General features: G+C 39.9%; 1 protein-coding gene across 1 annotated transcript; it reads right to left on the reverse strand.

Annotated features, from left to right (window-relative positions):
• Nucleotides 1-18957: 18957 nt before the first annotated feature.
• On the reverse strand, nucleotides 18958-20894 carry LOC125231427. Its single transcript, XM_048136882.1, has 3 exons — nucleotides 20738-20894; nucleotides 19585-20664; nucleotides 18958-19188 (listed from the first exon to the last, which is right to left on the reverse strand). The coding sequence occupies exons 1-3, from the start codon at nucleotides 20781-20783 to the stop codon at nucleotides 19001-19003; spliced, it is 1314 nt and encodes a 437-aa protein (XP_047992839.1). The 5' UTR covers nucleotides 20784-20894; the 3' UTR covers nucleotides 18958-19000.
• Nucleotides 20895-25942: the final 5048 nt, after the last annotated feature.

Here is a 25942-nt window from a genome sequence, read left to right on the forward strand (position 1 = left end):
TCGTTCCCGATGATCTATTATACCTACACGTAGATGGAGTTTTCCATGGCCATTTTTTCCATGGTCTGCGGCGTCTGTATAGTCTGTTCCCACTTGTGGGGGGTGAAAATACCACTCCCTAACATTTTCAAACGTAGCATAGAGACACCGTGGACGATGGGCGTCTTCTGTGACGGGTCAGAACGACCGAGGCCTTTATTAGCACCTCTCCATATTTTCGATTTATGCAATGACCGCAGAAATCGTAACCCTTTAGATATTACTGTAGGGGGAAGCGGGGCAGATACGTACACCTTTTTTCAAAATTGATTTTAGAGCCCAAAATGATCTTCAAATACATTTTTTTTGTACCTAGTTGACAGCATATTTATTAAGGTATACAAAATTTACGTTTTCTTGTTAAATTTATACCCAGAGTCAGAGATATATTGATTTAAACAAAAAATGGTATTTGTGTAATTCTGCCCCACCTGCAGGGCACTTTGATATCTAGTATGGGACACTTTGATACATCAATTTAGGGCACTTTGATACATATCAAACTGCCCCTAACAGCATGCGTTTCAGAACAACACACTTAGCTGACCAATGATAAGCCTTTTAAACATTACAAAAAGTTTATTAATGGTTAATTAAGTGTGGTGCTCTTGATACCTACGTACCTACCAGTAAGGTTATTAGGAAAGGTACACTAAAGGGGCACTTTGATACGTTCAAAACTGCCCCAACCAAAGTACCCCATTCGACAAATTCAAATAAAATATTTATTAAAAATATACTATGAAGTTTTAGTTCTAAATAATAAGCCAACTTGATAACTGAATAGATATACTTACTGCTTTTGATAATGCTCATCCATTAAACTATTTAAATTTGCGGCACCACTCGATCAGAAATACGTAAAATTTTTACTTAGGGACCGCGAAAACACGTTTCGACGCGCTGAGCGGCAACGGCTGACTGGCGAGCGGCGCGGCCGCCGGTACGTCACTCACACACACATACAAAGGCACGTTTGAGTGTTGCCGCAGGTGTATTTAAGCTTGTAGGTAAGGAGTTAGTGTGGGTGTTCAAAACTGCCCCTTGTGCCTAACTACCCCGCTTCCCCCTAAAGGATCTGTTTTTATATAAGTATGTAAGAAAGATAATTAAATTTTCCCCATGACCATTTTATTAAATTTCTGCACAATCGTATCGTAACCCGAGAGCCGAAATCAACATTATATTTCTCATAACCACGGTTTTAAGGGCAGGTAAAGAAGGTATGCAAACGTAACTTTTTTTTTTTTTTTTTTTTTTAATTTATTTAGAACACAAACAGTCGTAATATACATCATACATAGGTGTAGTACATAGAGTACCTACAAAAAACTGAAAGTAATACAAACAGACCTGGAGGTTCATAAAATACATATGAAGTTAAGTTATAAAACAGCGTAGTACATAGTATAATAAATACAACGTAGTTCAAAAAAGAAATGCAACACATACAATTACGATTCAAAAAGCATCAATAAATACAGACATCAAGGAATACCTATTGTTTACTATAATAAAGTTATTTAAAAAGTTTACGTCTCACTTGCAATTTTAAACTAGATAACGAATTATTAAAGGGATCAATATCAAATAAAAGTTTATTATATAAACTGGGAACTCGTCTGAAAAAAGTATGCTTAGCATAGTTCTTACGAGAAAAACTAACATGGAATAAAGGTCTAGGCCGTAAGGGGAGACGCGGACAACCAAAGTTCACTAACTTCAGGAGATCTGGACTATTAATAGCACCTCTAAGAATTTTAAACAAAAACATTACATCTAAGTAATTCCTGCGATTGGATAAAGACGGGACACAAAAATATTTAGCCGCTAATGCAGAATTTTCAAAATAGTTACCTGTTCTGTAGGCAAGTGATTTTAAGAAAATATTTTGTATCCTCTCCAAACGGTCAATGTGAACTTGGTACTGAGGAGACCAAACTATACTACCAAATTCGAGGATACTTCTAACTAAGGAATAAAATAACAATTTGTAGGTAATAGGTCTCTTAAAAGGCTGGCCAATACGAAGAATCATCCCTAACTTTTTATAAGCACGCTTACATAAGTTATCAATATGCAAGTTATAGTTCAATTGTGAGTCCATTGTAACACCTAAATCCCTAATGGATGATACCCGTGCTATCATATTACCACAAAGAGAGTAGTTAAAAATTATTGGATTCAGTTTGCGGCTAAAACAAATTATAAAGCATTTGTCGGTATTTAAGAATAGGTGATTGTCTAAGCAATATTGGTAAAAATTATTTAAATCTTGTTGCAATGAAAGGCAGTCAGCTTCCGACGATATAGCTCTAAAAATTTTGGTGTCATCCGCGTAAACAAGATGTTCAGCATTACGGAAGCAGGTCGCCATGTCATTGACGTACAGGATAAACAATAAGGGACCTAGGTGGGAGCCCTGGGGTACTCCAGAAGGGACAGGCAGAAAACAAGATGTATATCCCTTCAACGCTACTGCCTGACTCCGGTTAGAAAGATACGATTTAATCCACCGCAGAAGGTCACCGTGTATACCGAGTTCTAATAATTTCTTAATTAAGTGATTATGGTTAATTTTATCAAAACATTTCGAAAAATCGGTATACACGGCATCCACCTGGTGGCCAGAAGATAAACTATTTATAATAAAATCCGAGAAGGTAAGGAGATTTGTGTCAACACTACGACCTTGACAAAAACCATGCTGACTGGGCGCGATATGCTGATAGAAAGCGGCAGTTATTCTATTGTATACTAATTTCTCAAAAATTTTAGCAAAAATATTTAGTTTACTAATTGGTCTATAATTCATTACCTGACCTGCATCCCCACTTTTATAAATTGGTGTAATTAGAGCACTTTTCCATTTAATAGGAAAGTGGCCCTCCGATAAAGACTTTCTATATATCTGCGTTAAAGGCGCGGTAAGCTCTTTAGCGCACATAAGGATGAAATAAGGATGTATCATATCAGTACCACTACCCTTACTAATGTTTACCCTTTTTAAATACTCAAAAACACTGTCCTCTGAAATATCAAAGCTACCGAGGTCAATAAGTGAGTCAACAGGCGCGAGTGACACGTCCAGTGGCACAGACAGATCAGGTACAAAAACAGAGTTAAAATAAATATTAAAAAAGTTGCTGATGGTCTGTCCATCCTTAGATGAATCACCACGATAAGACATGTACAATGCAAGCATTGCACATTTCTCGCGTCAGCATTAAAATTAATATAATTATGACTTTATTTTAATTGCTGTATTTGCGATTACGCCATACATCGATTTATGCATTAGTTTACGTTTATACGTGCTCCTAGCTAGTACTCAATATACCTTGGTTATCAATAAATTTATAAGTGTATCAAAATCAGTGTTTCTATCAAGACTACAATCAACCATCAAGAATCATATCATCTAAGGTGTACGGCTCGTACATCTAATGGTCCTTCGAAGCCATCAGTGACTGTGACAGTGATTTCGTCCAATCGGCCTCCCACAAGCGGGTCTCACTGTGCGGATGAAACAGGCGTAGTGAATCATCAAAGCCTGACTATATTCATTGTCATAGAAAAATCAGTTCATCATCGAAGATATCAAGATCAACAGAAGACGTCTACTATCAATTCAAGTAAGAGGAATCTCGAACTTGTAAAATCATCATTATAGTGCTGCAGCTATTATCAAATTATCATCAATTTTTAATCAGTTAACCAAGGTAATCAATATCAATATCATACATCAGTGGCCACAGTATTGACAAATATTTTGATTAATACTCACTATCAAATTATCAATCTACTCTACTACATATCAATAAATCAAGATGAGTTTAGACAAGGAAATGGAAGCGATTTGCAGTGATCAAAATCAGCTCATGGCCAATATGAACAGGCTATTTGAGAACTACAAGAAAGATGGTCCAAGCCGTCGGACTATGTCTAACATCAATAACAAGTTGGCCGGCCTCGACGGGTTCTGGCAAGAGTTTCAAAGCAATCATGCAAAGTTATTAGAATTCCAGAACGAGGACTGCACTTCTTTTGCCGAAAAAACATACATCAAAACCAAATCCATCTACGAATCAGCTCGGTCTGTATTGCTTGATCATTTGGATACAGTTCAAAAGGCTGCCTTATCACCGAGACCGAGACCAATTTCACCGAAACCAACAGAACGTTCACCACTCCCTTCGTCAGAGATGCCCAACTGGGCTGAAGAAAGAACCAAAAATGAAGAAAAGCAACCTGGGCCATCGGATCTTCAAAGCCGCGCCGTCCCTACCCATCAATCTGTAGATCAAGAAAGGTCGGCCACCCAGGCTACAATCAATTCTGCTTTCGCAATTGCACCTATTTTCAATATCACCGAAAAACCAAGCGTCGATGCTGCCAAGTTGTCAGAAAAGATGAGAAAGCAACAGAGCAACTTCAAGGCCTTCGCACGTACTCTACATTACATCGACCTCTCCACAGTAAATGAAAAGTGGGAATTGGAAGATTTACTTAAATCAGTTCAGTCTCGTTGGACAACTATTGACACTCTTCACTGGGACATCGACAGTGAACTTTTCGAAGACGACGAAACTTATAATCAAACGTTTTGCAAATATGAGAAGAAATTCCAAGATATGAAAAAATCTATCAATTCCAAAATATGGTCCATGGTCCACCGTGAAAAATCAACCCCCGTCATGGACATCCCACCCTTTAGTGGAAACTATCAACAGTGGGTTTCATTCAAGGATTTATTTAATGAAGCCATACATCATAACCGCTCGATGTCTAATGCACAGAAGATGCAATTTTTGAAAAATAAGGTTAAAGGTGAAGCTGAAAAACTCATTCAACATCTGAACATCAGCTCAGAAAACTATGAAACCTGTTGGGATATCCTAAATCACAGGTACAACAACACGAAACTAATTTTCACCGCACACCTCAACAACCTGCTTTCGCTATCAACAATGCAACAACAATCATATCAACAAATCAAGCGCCTACATGACACCACCAACGAGTGCCTAAACGCCATCAGGAACCTAGGCGTGGACATCGTGTCATGGGATCCCCTTATCGTCCATATTCTATCACAAAAATTGGACCCGGAAAGTCATACGGAGTACGTCGAATCATTGAAGAACCCACGTGACTTGCCGACCTTAAAGGACTTCCTAGATTTTCTAGAAATGAAATTTACATCATATGAAGCGAGCCGCCGCAAGTTGGATACACCAAAAACATCTCATCAATCAGAAGCACTAAGAAAACCTTATTACAAATCATTTATGGGCATAAAAGATTCATCATTATCACAAAATAAATCAAATGATGTTAAATCAAGTTATTATCAAAGAAAACATTGCCCGGTTTGTAATAAAAATCATGGCATATTTAATTGCGAAACATTTCAAAGTGCAAGACCAGAAAGCAAACGAAGCACTATTGCAAGATTGAATCTATGCAAAAATTGCCTTTATAATCATTACGATAAGGAATGTTTTTCAACGAGTCGATGCCGCACGTGTCATGAACGACATAACACGCTCGTGCATGATGCCTACAGTCAGAAACAAGAGACTTCCGATCCACTTAATAAGCGCAAAACTGTTGCAAGTATTACGCAAGAATGTAGAAAAAATATAGAAGTTTTATTACCTACCGCCCTCATCAAAGTAAGGGCAGTAGATGGAAAGTATCACACTTTGAGGGCGTTTATTGATCCTGGAGCACAGATGTCATTGATCACGGAGGCTGCGGCTCAACTTCTCCAAACACCCCGGGAAAGCTGTGATGACACTATGTACGGCCTGGGAATTAATGGAAACTCCTGTAACGGCGTTATAAACGTCTCTTTGTCATCACTGCATTGTGACTTTCAATTTGACGCCGAGTTATTTATCATGAATAAACTCACTCTGCCACTGCCGAATCAAACCTTCGTCAAGCCCGATTTGTCATATTTAAGAAGACTACCACTGGCAGATCCGGATTACAACATCAGCCGACAGATTGATATCATATTAGGAACAGAAATCTACGCCAAATTCGTCCAGAATGGAACCATAGTAAAAGACGATGACCTCCCCGTAGCCCAGAAAACGAAACTAGGGTATATCATTAACGGAAAGGTCCCATTGCCATCGTATCAACAATGCTGCACCATCGTCAACAACATGAGTGATATTTCGCGCTTTTGGACCATTGAAGACATCAATGAAACATCAAATTTGTCATCAGAAGATCAACATTGTGTAGACTTCTACCGCAAAACTACTTTTCGACAAGAGGACGGAAGATATGTCGTTCGGTTGCCGTTGAAGCCAGAGAAGGAAGACGCGCTTGGATACTCAAAGAACATAGCCATAGCACAGTTCAGGCAACTCGAGATGAAGTTTCGAAAGGATCACAATATCGAAAAGGAGTACAAGAAGTTTATACAAGAATACATTAGTTTAGGCCACATGCGCGAATGTACAGACGAAGTCGACGGGCCACCCAACTCGACACAGGAGTGCTTTTTGCCACATCATTGCGTGAAAAGACCTGAGTCAGCAACTACATCTCATAGGGTGGTCTTCAATGCGTCTGCCAAAACGTCAAATGGGACAAGTCTGAACGACATCATGTACAGCGGACCCAATTTACAACACGACTTATTGTCACTCATCATCAAGTGGAGACAATACAAGGTCGCGTACGTGGCAGACATTGAAAAAATGTTTAGAATGATTGGTATGAACATTCAAGATCAAAAATATCAGAAAATCATATGGAGAGACAATGAACATCAAAGGTTCCGTGAATACGCTCTAACAACAACAACATATGGCACCAAGGCTGCTCCATGGTTAGCTATGATGACTTTAAGACAGCTGGCCAACGACGAACGCCACAACTATCCTCAAGGGGCTAAAGTCGTTGAAGAGAGTTTTTACATGGATGACCTGCTACACGGCTGTCACGATCTCGAATCAGCGAAGAAAATGAAACAAGATTTGATCAATTTATTACAATCAGGAGGATTTAATCTTCGCAAATGGTCATCAAACACGCCCGAACTACTGCAAGGAGCTAGTAAGACTCAAGATCAGCAAGAAACGTTCGAATTTAAAGATCAAGAAACAAAGAAAACGCTGGGTCTACGCTGGCATCCTCAGGAAGATGTATTCAGTTTCCAACTAAAAATTGCACCACTCCCAACTCAAACATCAATCACAATGACAAAGAGAGAGTTGCTGTCGAATATAGCACGAGTATTTGACCCTCTGGGATGGCTGTCACCAGTAACCACGAAACTGAAGTTACTGTTTCAAAATGTCATATCAAATGACATCGGATGGAACGATCAAATACCCCAAAATATCAAGAAAGAATGGTTCACAATTTCACAAGACCTCCAAGTTATCAAAGATATCAAAATCCCGCGTTGGCTAAATACCTGCAAGAATCAAGAAATCGAACTACACGGTTATTGTGACTCATCAACTAAAGCATACGCATGCGCAATCTACTGCCGTGTTATCTCCACCGACGACAAAAAAGCAACGCCGCCGCCGCCGGTACTGATAGCAGCAAAATCAAGACTTGTACCGTCGAAAAAAGCTGTGTCCTTGCCGAGACTAGAACTGTGTTCAGCTCTACTTCTATCAGCCCTCATGGAGAAGGTCAAGCTATCTCTGTCAGAAAACCAAATCAAAATGGTCTGCTGGTCTGACAGTACAGCAGTTTTGGGCTGGCTAAACGGCGAACCTAGCAAGTGGAAGCCATTTATAGCTAACCGAGTTACGAAAATTACAAAAATCATACCACCGACTTGTTGGAACTACGTCAAGTCCGAAGAAAACCCGGCCGACTGCGCTAGTCGCGGAATCACGGCCCAGCAGTTATTAAAACACCATCTTTGGTGGAATGGACCAAACTGGCTGTCATCATACAGTGAAAATCAAGAAAGGCCCACGTTCACTACGGATCAAGAGGTTAAAATATCAAAACAAAGCCACGCGGTAACATGTCAACAAACAGACGGCGATATTATCAATGAATTAATATGTAAGCATAGCAACATGACTCATTGCACCCGCGTACTCGCCTGGATACTACGAGTGGCTTCGCGGCGTCAGCAAAGCTCGAGTTACCTAACAGCTGACGAGTTAAACACAGCTAAAAATAGAATCATCAAGTACGTGCAAGAAAGAGAGTTTTCAAATGAAATAATAAATTTGAAAACAAATCAATCAGTGCATTTAAAAAGCAATATTGTGAAATTAAGACCTTTCCTGGATCAAAATGGAATGCTACGCGTTCGAGGACGCCTTCACAACGCACACATCAGCTGGGAAATGAAGCATCCTCTTATCATTCCACATAGAGGTCGTTTGACCGAGTTGCTTATAGATCAAGCACATAAAGCTACTTTGCACGGAACTGCCAAACTCACTCACTCGAAGCTAAGAGAATCAGTCTGGATCATAGGAGGTAATAGAGCTACAAAAAATCGCCTCCGTCGTTGCATAACATGCCTCAAGCAGAAACCCCCAAAGCAATCACAACTCATGGGAGACTTACCTGAGTCGAGATCAAATCCATCAAGGCCGTTTTTTAACACCGGTGTTGACTATACGGGATACGTATCAGTGAAGGCAAGCAAAGGTCGCGGCATCAAAACGACTAAAGGCTACATTGCTGTGTTTGTTTGCATGGCGACAAAGGCAGTGCACTTAGAGCTAGTTTCAGACCTAAGCTCGGAATCATTTTTGGCCGCTCTACGGAGGATGTCCGCCCGGCGTGGAGCACCACGTCACATCTTCAGTGACAATGGCACAAATTTTACTAAAGCCAACAAAGCAATCAGAAGAGAATATGAAGAGATCACTGCTTCGCTTGATGAATCATTCTTCAGCGCCATCAGCGATATGAACATCAGCTGGCACTTCAACGCTCCTTCTTGGCCCAGCGCAGGAGGGTTGTGGGAATCAGCGGTGAAGAGTCTCATACATCATCTTCACCGAGTGCTGGGAGAACAACATCTAACCTTCGAAGAATTTTCGACTCTATTGGCACAGATAGAAGGTTGTTTAAACGCACGTCCCCTGTGCGCATTGACCGAAGACCCTGACGATTTGGATTACATCACGCCGGCACACTTTTTATCGAGCGGGCCGACTCTCCACATCGTTGAAACAGAAAGGGACGAACGCACTCGGTGGCGCCTAACACAGAAAATATTCCAAGATATATGGAAGAAATGGCAAACTGAATACCTGTATCAGCTACAATCACGCTGTAAATGGACACAACTCAAGCCAAACATTGAGATCGGCGACGTCGTAATCATCCACGACGCAAACTTACCTGCTGGCAAGTGGGCCCTTGGCAGGGTATCAGAAGTCCACGAAGGAAAGGATGGACTTGTCCGTGTCGCCTCAGTGAAGACAAAAAATTCAATAATCAAAAGGCCCATTATCAAACTGTCTAAACTGCCAGTATCAGAAAACGAATCATCATCATCAACCAAAGAAGTACAGAAAGAAGACACGTTGCCCTCGTCGGTCGCGCCCCCAGCAAAACAAACAAAACAAAGGAAAACAAGATCAAAACTCATCAATTACATCACTATGGCGCTTATGTTGTTTATGTTAATTATATCACCGGCACAATGCAATCATAGCGTGTCACATTTCAAAGAGGGACAAGGCATTTATTTTGATAAAATAACGAACATGAAGCTGGCCCGAGACGAGTGGAAACTTGTAGTTTATTATGATATCAATCCGTACTGGGAAGGATCAGAACTATTTTCCAAATACATCAAACACTTGGAAAATATATGTCACGCCCTCGAAAATAAACAACAGTGCAACATCGTCCTAACTCAATTGCGCCACGCCCTTTCGGAACTAAAATACTACGACAGCATGCTACTCGGTCAACGCGTCGAGTCCCCACGACAGAGAAGGGCCTTCTTCAACGGCGTCGGTAACGTCGCTCACAGCCTGTTCGGCGTGCTCGATGAACAGTTTGCCGAACAATATCAGAAGGACATCGACCTGACCAGAGCTAATGAGAAACATTTAGCACAATTATGGAGGAATCAAACTTCGGTTATCGAGGCGGAAGCTAACTTACTGAAAAGAGTTGAAACATCAATGCAAAATCAGCACAAAACGTTCAATCAACACATAAACAACATCGAGAAGAGCCTTAACAAGCAGGCAACTGAAATGCAAGAATCAACCCACATAAATGAAATCACCGTATCATCAATCATCGCTAACAACATACTCGTGAACCTGAAGAGCATACAGGACACTTTATTGGACACCATTGCTAACGTTATTTATGGCAAATTTAACGTGCATCTCTTGACACCACAACAGTTGAAAGATGAGCTGAACATCATAGCCGGGCAGATGCCAAAGGATTTGACTCTACCCTGCGAGAACATCAGCACTGATCTACACAAACTATATCAATTAATGAAAGTGCGCACAAGAATGACCCGTCAGTACCTTATCTTCGAAATCAAGATTCCCTTAGTTTTTCAAGATGTGTATGAACTCTTCAGATTAATATCAATCCCACGTCAAGTTAGAAAAAATATGATCAAAATACGACCCATAGCAAAGCAAGTGGCTATAAACATCAAAAAAGAATCGTATATACCTATGTTGGATGACACTGTAAATAAATGCTCGCACTACGATTCATATACTCTCATTTGTACACTACAAGGTCCAATTTATCAACTAAAGTCTGACTCACACCTCTGCATCGCCGATCAAATGTCGAACGAGTGTTCAGCTGACTCTGACACTTGTCGAAACATATGGACGGAACTAAGCACTATGAATACATACCTATACTTTTGTTGTGACGAATGTACTGCGAGAATCATATGCGGACAGGAGGTCAAGGCTGAGCATTTGAACAAGGCAGGAATCATAACCCTTCGAACAGAGTGCGTGTTGAATGGAGACGCCTTTACTATATTTCCCCAGAAGAAACTCTCGAACGAAATCAAAACACAATCAAACGTTGTTAAGTTCGACGTGCCTTCCATCAACAACGTTATAAACTTAACAGTACCAGTCTTGCAAGGCGAATCAACAGCTCTTGAAAATAACGACAAATATTTCAAGGTCATCAGAGATCAAATCGAACATATGAAGAACGAGGGAGCCCTATCAGACAGAATCAACTACCACGACATTCATCATTATACAGTAATCTACGTGGTCATGGGCATTGTCGCAGTGTTAGCAGCGCTGTACGTGCGCCGCTACATTCGTCGACGGCAACTCGTCGCGCGCCTCACCCCTCCGTTCGCCGCCGCCGCCGCCGCCGCCCCCGGGAGAGCGGCCGCAGACCAACCTCGATGTCCATCACATCGCGCAGCTCTATCCCATCAGCGACCGAGCACCACCACAATGGACAACCCCCTGAGAGACAAGATCATCGCGTCGCGGCGACTGCGCTTAACTCTACAAACATTTCTATGTTTAGGGGATTTACTTCTATCAAATAATTCCTTGCAACTTAAATTCTATTTCATTTGTTTGATTCTATTTCAATACATTTCGCTGTAATGATCAGATTTATATAAGAATAATGTATCAGCATCTTTTATCAATCTCTCATCTCCTGGTCGGGAATATGTACAATGCAAGCATTGCACATTTCTCGCGTCAGCATTAAAATTAATATAATTATGACTTTATTTTAATTGCTGTATTTGCGATTACGCCATACATCGATTTATGCATTAGTTTACGTTTATACGTGCTCCTAGCTAGTACTCAATATACCTTGGTTATCAATAAATTTATAAGTGTATCAAAATCAGTGTTTCTATCAAGACTACAATCAACCATCAAGAATCATATCATCTAAGGTGTACGGCTCGTACAAGACATCTGATCTGGTATATGATTGCTCGGAAATTTTGATTTCATAAAGGACCAAAAGTAATTAGGATTATGGTGAATTTTGTCCTCAGCCAAAGAAATAAAATCATTATAACACTTTTTAGCCATTTTATGCTCCCTAGATCTCAATAAAACGAATTCAGCCCTATCTAAGGGATTTCCATAGGTTTTCCATCGCTTATGAATGGTCAACTTCTGCTTTCGAATTTTAATTAGCGCACGTGAAAACCACGGCGGATACCTATTATTAGAAAATACTGGTTTATGCGGTACATATTTTACTATTAAATTACTAAGGACAGTATAGAAGTACGTGACAGAGGTCTCAACATCCATGTTAGCCAGACATAACCAATCGGTCTCAGATAGTTCTTTACGAATATTGTCATAGTCACCGCGACGAAAAATGGGCTTGATAATGTGATTAGGCTTTAATTGAGGCAAAAAGTTAGTTAACTCTAGGGCTAACGAAACATACAGCGCCTTATGTTGGGGATCCTCCAAAGTAAGTGGAGATGAGCTGGCGGTGACCTCGCAGTTTACGTTAGACATAACGAGGTCTAGCACGCGTCCATTAATATTAAAACATGAGTTAAATTGGTTTACACCTGTCAAAGCCATAAAATCAGAAAGAAGAATTGCAACGGGGTCAACACCAGGCTGAATATCGAGATGATTTGAGTCAACACACGGGGACCATGACGCATGGGAAACATTAAAATCGCCTACAAAAATAAAAACATCATCAGGATTTGAATGCATAATCTTTGCCGCGTTATCGAAAAAACAACGCAGAGATGCAATATGATTATCGTTATGAGGAAAATATACACAGGCAATATGCAACAATGGCCCTCCCCGAGCAGCTGATCGTCGGCGGTGGCGGGGAGAGTGGGGCGCGCGGGTCGCGGGCGCGGCGCCGGCGCAGGCCCGCGGCTCCACGGTGAGCCATAGCTCCTCGTGCCGCGGCGCCGCGCACCACTCGTCACGGCGCGACACACTGAGCCCGCGCCGCGCGGCCACCAGCACGCCACCCCCACGACTCACACCGCGATCGGCACGGTCCCGCCGCCATACCTCATACCTGTTATCAAAAAATTCCGTACTAAAAAAGTCAGGATTCAGCCAAGTCTCGGATAAACATATGACGTCGTAATTACAGTTTATAACGTTAGATAAAAATGTATGTGATTTAGTCCGCAAACCCCTTACGTTCTGATAGTAAATTGATATGTTGTTATTACTAAACACAGTGATGGAAGAAAGTTAAATTAGTAAAATATGTTATATTAATATATTTATTAGTTCTTATGAGGCATAAATTTCCTTTATCAGACGAGTAGTGAAACGTAAACAGTTTAAGATATAACAGATAGCAAGATGGTAATTTAATTAGAATATTTTTCCTTGTTGTTATGTAATACGAACAGACGTACAATGCAAAACAAATTAGCTGCTTAAAGATAGACGAAAGTGTGTCATTGATGTAACTTATAGTAAACATAGCAAAAAGTCATTTAAGTTTACTTAAATCACCTTCATCGCCGATTGCAAACACTTTGGAGCTGTCGCTTTTACGCATAAATATCTTGCATTGCTTGACCCAAAGGTACTTAAAACCTAGTTCGTTCTTCCTGTCACGAGCCTGTCTCAGAAGCAACTTGTTCACAGCTGTTAGATGCTCATTAACGTAGATGGGGACCGCGGGACCTGGCAGGCCGGCGTCGGCGCTGGTGAGGTTGCGGCGCGCGCGCACGGCCGCCAGCAGCTCGTCCTTGCGGCGACGCTGGCAGAAGCGAACCACTATGCCGGGGGGTCGGGGGTCCGCGCGGTCTCCGCCGCCGGCCGACGACACAAACCGGCGAACACGATGAATAGAATCTACATCTGAGTCTTGTAAAGTAAAGCCTATAGGGACAGATATGCTATTCATGATGGACATTAGGTTTTCACCATTTTTCACGGGAACTCCACAAATCTCCACATTATTTAGACGGCAATACTGATCCCTGCCACGCTCGTTAGCCTTTAAATCGGCAAAATCGGCCTCTAGCTTTTTTAATTTGGCCTCAATGGTCGGTAGACTCTCCACCTTGCTCTCCGTGAGGGTAAGCCGCGCATTAAATTCTTCCATCCGGCTTTCTATTGAATCGAGCTTTCCCTCTATGCTGGTTATACCTTGATTGGCTGAGTCCAGTCCAGTCTGCATTTTGTTGAGTTGCCCTTTGAACCCCCTTATCTCCTTAACTAAATCGTTAAACGAGTCCGGCTGGCGGCACGACAAGCACCGCCACAGTGTTTTTTTCTCGGCGGTCATTTTTTTGTAGGTGGTCTCTAACACCCCCGAACACCGATAGTGATAGGATCCCCCACAATGAGAACACGGTACATCACCATCACCATTGAAATCTTCACCGCACTTATTACAGAAAGACATCTTCTCGAACAGAATCTCCGCGTAACGTTTTTCTACCTCTGTTTGGGATCTCGTTTGCGGGTTCTATTAATCTAATTTAGAGGTTCATTACGGCACCCTAGCCTAGCCGAAGTGACTATCGTTAACGCTACGTGGCAATCGAAACGCAGTCTGGCTCTGTCGCACGACACTGAAGAGCGATAGGAAGGGCTAGCTACGATACGCTTACGAAGCGTAGTTTGTGACGTTAGCTAGGGACCCTGACCGTGATTAGGTGACGGGGGAACAAAAAGGTTTCATGTTATTACAGTCTACATTTCTCTTTACATATCAATTCGAGTTACAATCCTGTGTGGCTACCGCGAGTTCAGAATACATTACTGAATATCGAAAAGGCACGGGAAAAGTAAGTGGTTAAACTTTTGGTTCTGTTAATCATTTGGAGTATCTGTTAACTTTTTCATATATTTTCCGGTACGTTTTCGCTATCGAGTAGGTACTAGTTAGGTAACGTACGTATTTTGAACTCATGGAAGCACCACTACTTAGTACAATTATCTAAAGCTGTGTATTAGTTGAAATAGATGTCAATGCCTCTCCGATATCGGATGTTAATTCATAAGTGCTAGAAAACGTCTTATCACTTACAAAAAGCGAGCTTTTTTTGCAGTAAAGTCACTGTCAATAAATATATTTTTATATAATGAAATGCGACATAGCTTAGTTATCTAATGATTTCAGAATAAGTACCTACCTTGTAGGCATTGACTGAATATGCATCAGCGAAAGTTTAACTTCATGCTCGACACGTTTTTGTTCACAAAAATCCTGTCATATCTTTCAATTGAAGTTATGTAAAAATGGACATTTTTAGTGTTTTAAATGGGCCCATGCAAGTAAGTTATTCGTCGTTCCGGGAGATAAATGGACGCGACGAAACTGCAGACGTCCTTGTTCTTGTTCATGGAATTTACATGTTTTTACAGTTTTCCCAGGTACTGGGCCATTATTCAAATTCGGGCATCATTGTTGAAGAAGATGATTTCATAATTTATTTAGGTATTTATAATTTTAGTAAAAATGTTTAAATAAGTTATTAAATGGTAAATTGTAGCTTGCTATATTTTTGTGTTTATTAAAGTAGGTATGTAGTTGTGATGCGGAGGGATGAAAGTTATGCCACATTATAGGGAAGCAACGGGAAAGAAAAACCTAGAGAAAGGTAGATGGACTGTGTGGGAGATGATATGAAGTGAATGTGAATGATGAATTGGGGGTGAGAAAGTTCTGTGAAAGACAGAGACATGTTGCGTGGACCTCGGCAATCGAATGGGAGAAGTTCAAAAGTACAAAAGAAAGCTGATATAAGTATGGTAAGCTGATGTTAGAGATGAGGTATAAGTCTGCGTCCAGAAGTAAGACGACGATGTGAAAGTGACGTAGACTTTGTGACGATAATATACTTTTATAAATAACTATTTTGAACTAGATAAAGTCCCGAACTGGGCGACCCACTCAGTTCCAATAAGAATATTATAATAAAATTAGCATAGGTACATTTTGAAATATAATTTACACCTGTTACCTTTTTTTTGTGCCCATAGTCAACACCAAATACTAAATATATAGCTAACTCAGTGAAATTTAGTATAACTGCAAAATTTACCATCGCAACGGTTCATAAAGATTGGAAGTAAGGAGCGATATTTTTTATCGAGCCGGTATAAAAACGCGCAGAGCCATTTCCATAAGTTATGGTCTCACCCGATGGCTCCTATGAACCACCTCCGCGATTATTGGTTGGTAATACTTACAGTCGATTCTTCTCACAATTGGGTCAAAATGATTTTTGTTGACGACGCCGACGTTGATTTATCCCACTCTGTCACGCGTCTAATTTTCTTAATTTTCTAGCTAGTTGGTATATATATTTATTTTAAGAAAGAAGTTTGATTTTAGCTTTAATCCTATTTTGATGTTGTTAATTGGATCAAAAGTAGCTCACGGATTTCTTCAGTTAATAAGAAATCTGGTTTACAAGTTTTTTATTTTAATACTAGCTTTTACCCGCGGCTTCGCCCGCGTAATAAAAGTATTCATTAAGATTTTCATTTGGATCCTTAGGTGTCTCTGTAGGTATATTTATCTGCGATTATTTCGATTGCACATAATACTTTTGCTTGCAATGATTGTAGAAATATTACACATCGACCACAGCGTAGGTAATTATATATACGCTGGGGAAACCTTTATAAACATCCCACATAGCCCGTATTTCGACACTATGATCGGTGAGTAAAAAGTACTTTTTTCTATTATCCCTTACAATTTTTTACATTTTGATTATACTTATCGCAAACGTAATCTTCAAGCAAGCAAACAACGATCGTCTTAGAGCACATTGATTGTAAGAGACCGCCGACCGATTATCCGTATCCCTCTAACGATACCCATATTATCCGTATCCGTATCCCTATCCCTATCGCTATCGCTATCGCTATCGCTATCGCTATCCCTATCGCTATCCCTATCCCTATCGCTATCCCTATCGCTATCCCTATCGCTATCCCTATCCCTATCCCTATCCCTTATCAAGATGTTTAATGATATAACACTTTAAGTTCTCGCGCTTTGTACACATATTTAAAGTCACATACAGGTCGAACGCGATTAATTAACATTATTTTTACCTTTTTTCCCAACGTTTCGGCCAGGTTGCACTGGCCGTGGTCGCGGAAGACTGACGTCCCAGCAAAATGTCACCGGAGATGTAAACAAAACAAAACTACCCGATATTAATTTATATAAATGTTCGGGGTAGACAAATAAATATAATCTACCCGATTTTAGTTAATGTTTATTTCCCACCATGTTTATTTTAAAGGTAAAAATAATGTTAATTAATCGCGTTCGACCTGTATGTGACTTTAAATATATGTTTAATGATTTCTTATCAAGTGCTAAAATATAAAGTTTCATGGTTTTATCTTTGAAAATTAAGAAATCCCATACAAACTTTCAACCTCTTTTTCAACCCCTTCATCCCTTTTTTTCGAAAGTTTAGCCTATGTTCTGTCTCAGGGTCTAAAGATTGTCTGTTCCAAATTTCATCAAAATCGGCTGCGTGGTTTAAGCGGGAAAGCGTAACAGACAGACAGACAGACAGACAGACAGACAGACAGACAGACAGACGGACAGACAGAGTTACTTTCGCATTTATAATATTAGTATGGATTTTTATAAATTGAAATAGATAACATACACGAAAGAATAAACGACAAGGCCCACTGGTGGCCGAGCCGGGAATCGAACCCGGGTCTTAAGCTTACGCGGCTAACGTCATTACCACTAGACCAGCCGCCCGCCCCCCGTTAATATTTTTGTTGTATTTCTTTACAGATGCTCATTTTATCAAACGTCTGAATACTCAAAATTATCAGATCAAATAAACGTCTGGCCGTCCCTATCACACTTAATAATAGTGCGATAGGCACGGCCAGATGTTTTATCATTTATCGCGCGACCATAGTTGCCTGCCTGGTTTAAAGTTTACATAAGTACACTACTTTTAATAACACACCTATTGTGATTATTTTGCACAAGTACTCAAATCAAGCCAAGTAGGCAGACATTTTGATGAGAGCCATAAGTAAACGTCATGATTTTATAGAAATTTACGTTTAAAACAACATTTTCGCCGGTGAAGGTACCAGAATCTCTCAACATAGCGTGTAGGTACTACGAATCCGTTTTGAAACTAGCTTGTATAATATTTACCATAGAAATGAGTTTTCAACCTTTTTTACAACTCAAACGCTAGACCCTGTAAGAGTTTTCTGCACAATTTATTTCAAGCTGAAAAGTTATTCCACCTCGTTATTGCATCTCCATACATCCGCCGTCTGACCTTATTATCTTCAAACTGTATTAAGTATTATAATAGTGAGAGTTCGCGGAAAGCCAACCATGAAAAATAAAAATTCTGGAAGATTATTACTAGCCTGCATTTTTGTGCAGTTACATTATTCATCAAATTTTAAAGAAAATGGGTCGATGCTTTTCTGGAAAGTAATTAAGGAAGATTTCTGTTTCAATATATAGCACAATAACCTGTTAAGTCTTGCTTTAATGTGGTGGAGGTGGAATAGTCATATCATAATATGATATGAATATTATGTCAGGGAATACAGAGGGCGGGAACGCATAATCACTCCTTCGCAGTTTTCTTATTTAATTTGTGACAATAATTTGGTAAAAATACTGAGTTTATTCATATATTGAATTATTCAGCTTTATTAAAAAATATAATTCAACTGGTATTAACAAGGGAAACTACACTACACACAAAAAATATGTTATTCTTCAATGAGGCGTATATAACTGTTAGAGTAAATCATAAAATTTTGCTATGATTTGTAATGTATAAAAGTTTATATTTATAATCCTTTATTTGGTTTAATTACTTTTATTATTCAAAATCCGACGAGAATTGAGACATAAGTAGGTGTAATAAAATGTAAAAATAGGGATTAAGAACAAAAAGTCCAGTTGTTAGCAAGCAGATATTATACATATTTATTATATCAGTAAATCGCACGGATTCACCCACACGATATTATTGTAAAGTAAATTTGATAGCAGCCACAAGAAAGCCTACTAAAAGGACATTTAGGCTATGCACGCCATAGGCACTGTTGCACATGTCGGAATGGCACATGCTGCACGAAACCATTTTCTGTCCGATATTGTACCCTTCGTCCTCATTGCAAGTGTGGCCGCAATCGCGGATTAGAATGGATTTTCCTGCAAAAGAAATATGGGTTTCCTTTACCTAAAAAGTAACTTGAAAATATCAAAAGCTCACTTACGGCGCGGGAATTTACGTACCATTGTAATTACATGGAGGACTGTTTAGTTTACATACAATTTGGCACACCAATCAGATACCGCAATGTAATGAATGAAACTCGCATGCGAGTTCAAGCTTAGAGTAATTAGGTCTTTGACTTGAAGAAACCAAACTGCATACTTTTGCAATGAAATTAAAAGATGAATGAGAAGTCCCGAATTAAGCCATCGTGGGGAATGTGGGGATATAGCCACCTGCGTTAAGAAAAGGTATAGAATCTTATTCAGAAAAAGCTGGCTCTGGCTCTTTAAACAAAAATACCATAAACTAAAATTTTGTAAATAACTTACCGTCTATTTTGTACATTTTCGTAAGACACGCATTATTATCCCTGTTGCAATATTTGATCGTTGTAGTTGCATTTGTTTTCCAACAGGAGGGGTCATGATGTGTGCTGCATGCGTAGCAAGTTTTACCATTCTCTATCAATGACATTTGTCTCTCATCGCTCCATTTACCAGCATTCTTTGCAGGGTTCTGCAGGTAATACTTCTTATCTATTACATTTTTAGGCGGTGTTATTATTGTGTTCGGTGTTAATATTGGCTTTAATACGTTCGTTTTAGTATTTCTTAATGGTACTGTTCTTAACGTAATGTCTGTACCGGTTTTATCCTCCACAGATGACAAACTATCAGGGCTGACTCTTCTTGAATCCAATTCATAATCTGGCATAGAACGTCTAGATGCATGAATACAATCATCAAGAAGCTTTGCAGCCTGATCACGCATTTCAATACTCGATTTTGAACTTTTACTGATACCATCTTGCATTTCAGGATTGCCGCTTCGTGAGTCTGCGACTACATCGCCGTTTTCTCCACATTCCAAAGTGTCATGTTCATGTGAGTCTAAATGATCAATAGAATCTGGCACTGGATCTGGGTCTTGATAACCCCTTTTATCTACAATAGCAGGTCTGGGGTCATGGTCTCCCGCGGTATCCAAGAAATCATTATTAGATATTTTATTCTTGTCATTTGATGACATTTGATTTAGAACCGAGCTTTTCTCAACAAATTCAACTACTTTGTCGGGATATTCCGACTTCCGATCCACCTGATCTGCTTCGAGGTTTTTGTTATCAACAGCTGGAGATTCCGTTAAGGATTGGGGCTTGAGTTGAGGTCGAAACGGTTGGTTACCAGTTTGTTGAAATTGTTGAGCCATTGGAGGTCGACCATATGGTAGTGGCATCCACCCGGAATCAGTAGGCGCCGTAGGATCTCCGAAATTCCGGCGTCGACAAGGTCTAGCACGTGGCATGTTTGCAAGTTGTTCAGTAAAAACCGGTGGTAAGGCCGACCTCTGATCTGATGGCACACTGGCTTGACTTTGGCCATAGTCTTGGGGATGCCACTCGCCTGCAACTAAATTATAAAAAAAAAGTTAGTATCTAGTTGTAATTTTCAATTTGCATACTTACCTTTGACAAAATATTACCTAAACCTGCAGCCATATATAAATACAAGACCATATATTTCCACATTTTATTAATGTTTTAAACACTGCTCCAGCCTTAGTTCACGCGAGGTCTAAACCAAAGCCACTTGCGCAATAAATAAAAATTTTGTTCGGCGCAAGTTTTAGATCGGGTTTTATGACTGGGGCTGTAAACCAATATCAGTCTATTGTGGAAGTGCACGACTGGAAAGGTATTTCGTGAAAACAATGGGTACCGCATGGAAACAATTTTCATTGTTCCGAACAGCCGCCTTTTAAACTTCTCGTAGGGTTCGACGCAAAAATACGCATCAATAGCGTCAAAACAATGTTGTTCCGTTCCAGCACGTTTCGTCATGAGCCGTAAAACCTTAAAGCTGAGTAAGTAGTTGAGTGAGGTACAGTTGATTCCCCAATTAAAGTAACCAAATTGATGTGTAAAAAAAAGGACTTATGGAAGGAAGGGTTTAAAGTAAGTATCTCTCTCTCTCTCTCTCTTCGTGCTTTATACTATTTTTATTTGGGGTCGGCTCTCCTAATAAATTTTCTCCAGTTATATCTGTTCCGGGTCGTCTTAGGAGCTATATTCTTATTCTCTAGGTCTTTCTTAACTACAGACATCCATGTAGTCGGGGTCGTCCACGGCCACTCTTCTTCGGTTCTTTCATACACTCTAGCACTTTTCTAGTCATATGGTCTTCCGGCCTTCTCATGACATGATCATAATCTAAGTATGTCACGTAAAATCAAATTGTGCGTCTAGTGCCTTATTACAATAATTTTGCCTACCTACCTACTGCTCATAACTTTGGCTCGGTATAAAGTCAATAAATTTCTAAAATTATCTAACTACGTTTAATTTTCGAGACCTTTTCATTAATTTTGGAGGGATCTGGGTTCCTTTTACTTTCGTAATCGATATCGGAGACAGAAGGAGAGAAATTAACCCCATTTGTCTACGCCGTTTTGCTTTACAGGCGGCCTAGCCAAGGAGACGAGGACTTGCCGCGATAACGAAACGCGTAGTGTCTCTCTATCGTTATTCCAAATTAGTGCGTCAGTAATATATATCGTATCATGTAGGATGACACGGAAGTTTGTAAAATCTTAACCTTGATGTCATGACAATTACGAACCAACGCAACGTAGGCGTCCTATGAATAGTTGCATTTCGTTCGCTACAGAGCACACTGATACAGCAATAATTGGCACGTTTGCTACGCGACCTGGCTTTATTAGGAGGTGGAGGATTACTAGCTTGTATAATTTTATTTTACGCTGGCTTATAATTTGATTACCTGTCTCGTTATATTATGAAATAACCCCAATTTAGAGTGAACAAGACAAAGCTTTGTAATTAACTGTAGTACCCTCTCTATCGAATGACGGGCCTTAATTACTTTAGTAACCGTTCAATGTTAACCACGTTAAATGTTTGTTTACAGACAAAAGCCGCTACCACGAGCTTTTCACGTTTTAGAAACGATAGCGTAAAACTATTATCTATCTTAAGACGCAACAGGAGCGAAAATGCTAAAATGGAAAGGAGCCCCCCTACCAATTTGGGCATTTTAAGTTAATATAATTAACTAGATTTATAGAAAAAAATTGTCCATTAAGGACAACTCAGTGAAAGATATAGCGAAAAAATCATTAAAATCGAGGTGCCGCTCTCAACTGTTTCCTTCTCCAAAACTGAAGCAATCGGAACGAAATTTGAGAATCTGAATTAACGATGAAATAATCTGTGTCGGACCGTTTTTTGGATAATTGTTCCCAATTTTGAATAGTACCTTGTTTTGCGCCAAAGAGCTAAAAGCTAGCGTCTTTAAAAATAAATATATCGAAAAAATCAAAACGGCCGGAAAAAAAGCGTCGAGAGCGTTTGTATGGAGAATTGACCCCTCCTGTTGCGTCTTAATCTGCCGTGTGGATTCTCTTAGACTTGTACGGCTCGTAGTTGTGTCTTTTTTTTAATACCACGTCGGTGGCAAACAGGTATACGGTCCGCCTGATGGAAAGCGGTCACCGTACCTAATACCTATGGACGCCCGCAACTCAAGGGGTGCAATGTCACATGCGCGTGGCGGCCCATTAGAATCTTGTACATGTACACTCCTTTTTTGAAGAACCCCCATACTGTAGTTCATGGGAAATACCTCGGCAGGGAGCTCATTCCACAGCCGGAGCGTCCGCGGGAGGAAATCGCCACCGCAAACGCGCACAAAAACGCACGGTGCGCGACCATTTAGGTTGCAAGGTGTGTTCATGAGCGCCCTGTCGATGGCGAGCGGTGCGATAATGAAAAGTGGACGTTGGCATCATGTCAAACAGTTCCTCAGAACAGGCGACATTGTACAGGCGAATGCCTGTTCAAAAACAGTTTACATCAGCAAATAGTGTATTGTCTCAATGTAGAAATGCATTATTAATGTTTGAGGAGATTAGACGCAACATCTAAATAGATAACGAGTCTCATTGTTATGCAACAGAAAGTTTCGCTAGCGGTGATTATTTTGACTAACTTATTAAGCAAGTAGTTTTGCATTTATAGTTCCTGAATCCTGAGCCACCTAAGGTAAAAGCGAATACCTTTTATTTCATCTCTTTAGACGAGTAGTTCTCGAAATCGGTCCCAAATATTTTGATTAAATTTGCTACCTATATTATGTAGGTATTTTTGAGTTTTTATATTCTAGTTCTGAAAACCGTAAAGTCAAATCAAACCCGTTGTAATATAAATAACATTTTTTCATATAACATGTACTAGAAAATTTTCGACGGGTATTACGACTGACAGGTGGTCTAATAAGTATGTATGGAATGCATATAGACTTACTGCGTTTTAACTTTGAGGAACAGCGTGAGATACGAGATTTTTTAAAAGTAGTGACGATATATTTCAATTTATAATTTTATTTCAATTCTGTAGGTAAATAATATGCATATTTTAACTTACATATTAAAATAATTGTCAGTTCAGTGGACAGAATCACTGTCAAGCCGCGGCCTCGGGAGGCTGCCGGCGACAGCTGGCCGATTCGGTTCGTTGGGCAATTTTTTATGGATTCGATTAATAAAATCCTTTTTCACGGTTAGTGGAACTTTTGTCTGGGTATCTCAGAGATGTATTAAAGAAGACTATGTTTTAGGTTTTTTGTCGTTGTTTTATTAAAAGATAGTTGCAATAACAAGGTCTATTTTTACCTTATTTCATTGATTCTCAATATCTCAGGAACAACAGCTGTAAAATGTACTATCAGCTGCAAAAGTGCATGGCGAATTTATCAATGAATTCATTAATAATTTCTCCATGAAATTTTGCAGCTGATAGTACCTCAGCTGTAACATGTACCTAATAAATAAAGGTGTAAGTAAACTGTAAAAAAACAGATCTATCAAAATCACACACACTCTCATTTAATGTATGTTTACATGTCCGTATCCGTGTCATGTCCGTATGTCCATCCGCAGCTTAGTTTTGTGGTGATTATGTTTTGTATTATTTACATATCGAACTACGTTATGTGTACTAACATAAAAATTGTAGAGATTCGTTAGCAGACGCTTCTGCTTGTTAAAAAAAACATAGTAGTGATCAAGTTCTGGTGCCGTATCGAATGGCATTTCTGCGACGCGAAGCGAAAACGAAACGCCGCGAAAGGTAGTCGAGCTCTGTCGCGCCAATACGCACGAGCGATAGAGATAGATATCTACGAGCGTTTCGTTTCGTGAGCGTTTGTGCCATTCGGCTACGTACCCTTATAAGATTGTTCATTGAAACTAAGTTCTATTTGCTCGTAACTACTTATCTGTTTATGTACCTACCTAATATACATATCTAAATTAGCAATGTACAATATGTTCATGTATTTCCTGGCCGGATACTAAGGTGCTATTGAATCAAATATTTAAGTTAACGGCTGCGTCGGTGACCCTCGGCGCCGTGAAACCTTTTTGAGGCGCGATTCGATCTTTTTAGATAATGGTAACATAAGCTCTAAGTAGATACAATTTGGTCGGACGTGTCAAAGTAAAAAAAAACACCTTTGATAATTAAACTATTCTGTTGTAATGATGGCAAGAAGCCTGATGGAGTGTCCTTGGTCCCTTGGAGTATGGGACGAATGTTAGTGTGGGATGCTACCTGCGTAGACACATTGGCACCGTCTCACCTCCAACGGACCAAAATAAATATGTATTACATTAAAATGTTACCTGTAGATACTTTCCAACTTTTAAACTTCCCAAACTCGAGGACCTTATAGTAATATACATTTAACATTACTGTAAAACTACATTTTTAGGGTTCCGTAGTCAACTAGGAACCCTTTCCATGTCTGTCCGTCCGTCTGCGGATAATCTCAGTGACCGTTAGCACTAGAGAACTGAAATTTGGTACCAATATGTTTATCAACCACGCCGACAAAGTGGTAATATAAAAAGTTGGAAAAAATGGTGTATTAAACCCCCCCCCCCCTCCCTACACGAAAAGTGGGCAGTCCGTTTTTTTTTCATTTCAACCCTAACGTGTGATATATTGTTGGATAAGTATTTAAAAATGAATACGGGTTTACTAGCATAATTTTTTGATATTGTTAATATTTTCGGAAATAATACATGCGCGGATCCAGGGGGGGGGGGGTCATGGGGGTCATGACCTCCCCCCCCTGGAGCCTAGGCTGGCCATACAAATAGACCACGTGACCCCCCCGGGGGGCCTGGGCCTTTACCACGTGACCCCCCCCTGGGCACGAAGCTGGATCCGCGCTTGAAATAATATCGCTTTAAAAGAAAAAAAAATGAGTTTAAAAAATATGAAAAAAATCACAAAAGTAGAACTTTATAAATTAGAAAATTATTTTGAATTTGATAGGTTCAACAGTTTTTGAAAAAAATAAGGGAAACTACGGAACCCTACACTGAGCGTGGCTCGACACGCTCTTGGCCGGTTTTCTTCTAGATTTTTCTCCACATTTTTGTAGTTTTACCCAAGCGTAGACTTTTGTGTTCTACCCTTTATATTGAAAGGAAGTGTATGGACAACATAATAGCAACCATGACAAAGATATATAGGTAGATATAGTACAATAGATTTGGAATGAAAACTGTCACGCTGTCCATTATTGGACATGGCGGCACGGACTTGTGGAAAAAGGAATCTGCCGAATTCACTCCTTTTGTGCAATTTAGAGAGAATCGTTC

The sequence above is a fragment of the Leguminivora glycinivorella genome, chromosome 11 (genome assembly GCF_023078275.1).
Source record: "Leguminivora glycinivorella isolate SPB_JAAS2020 chromosome 11, LegGlyc_1.1, whole genome shotgun sequence".
In the NCBI taxonomy this organism is placed as follows: Eukaryota; Metazoa; Arthropoda; class Insecta; order Lepidoptera; family Tortricidae; genus Leguminivora; species Leguminivora glycinivorella.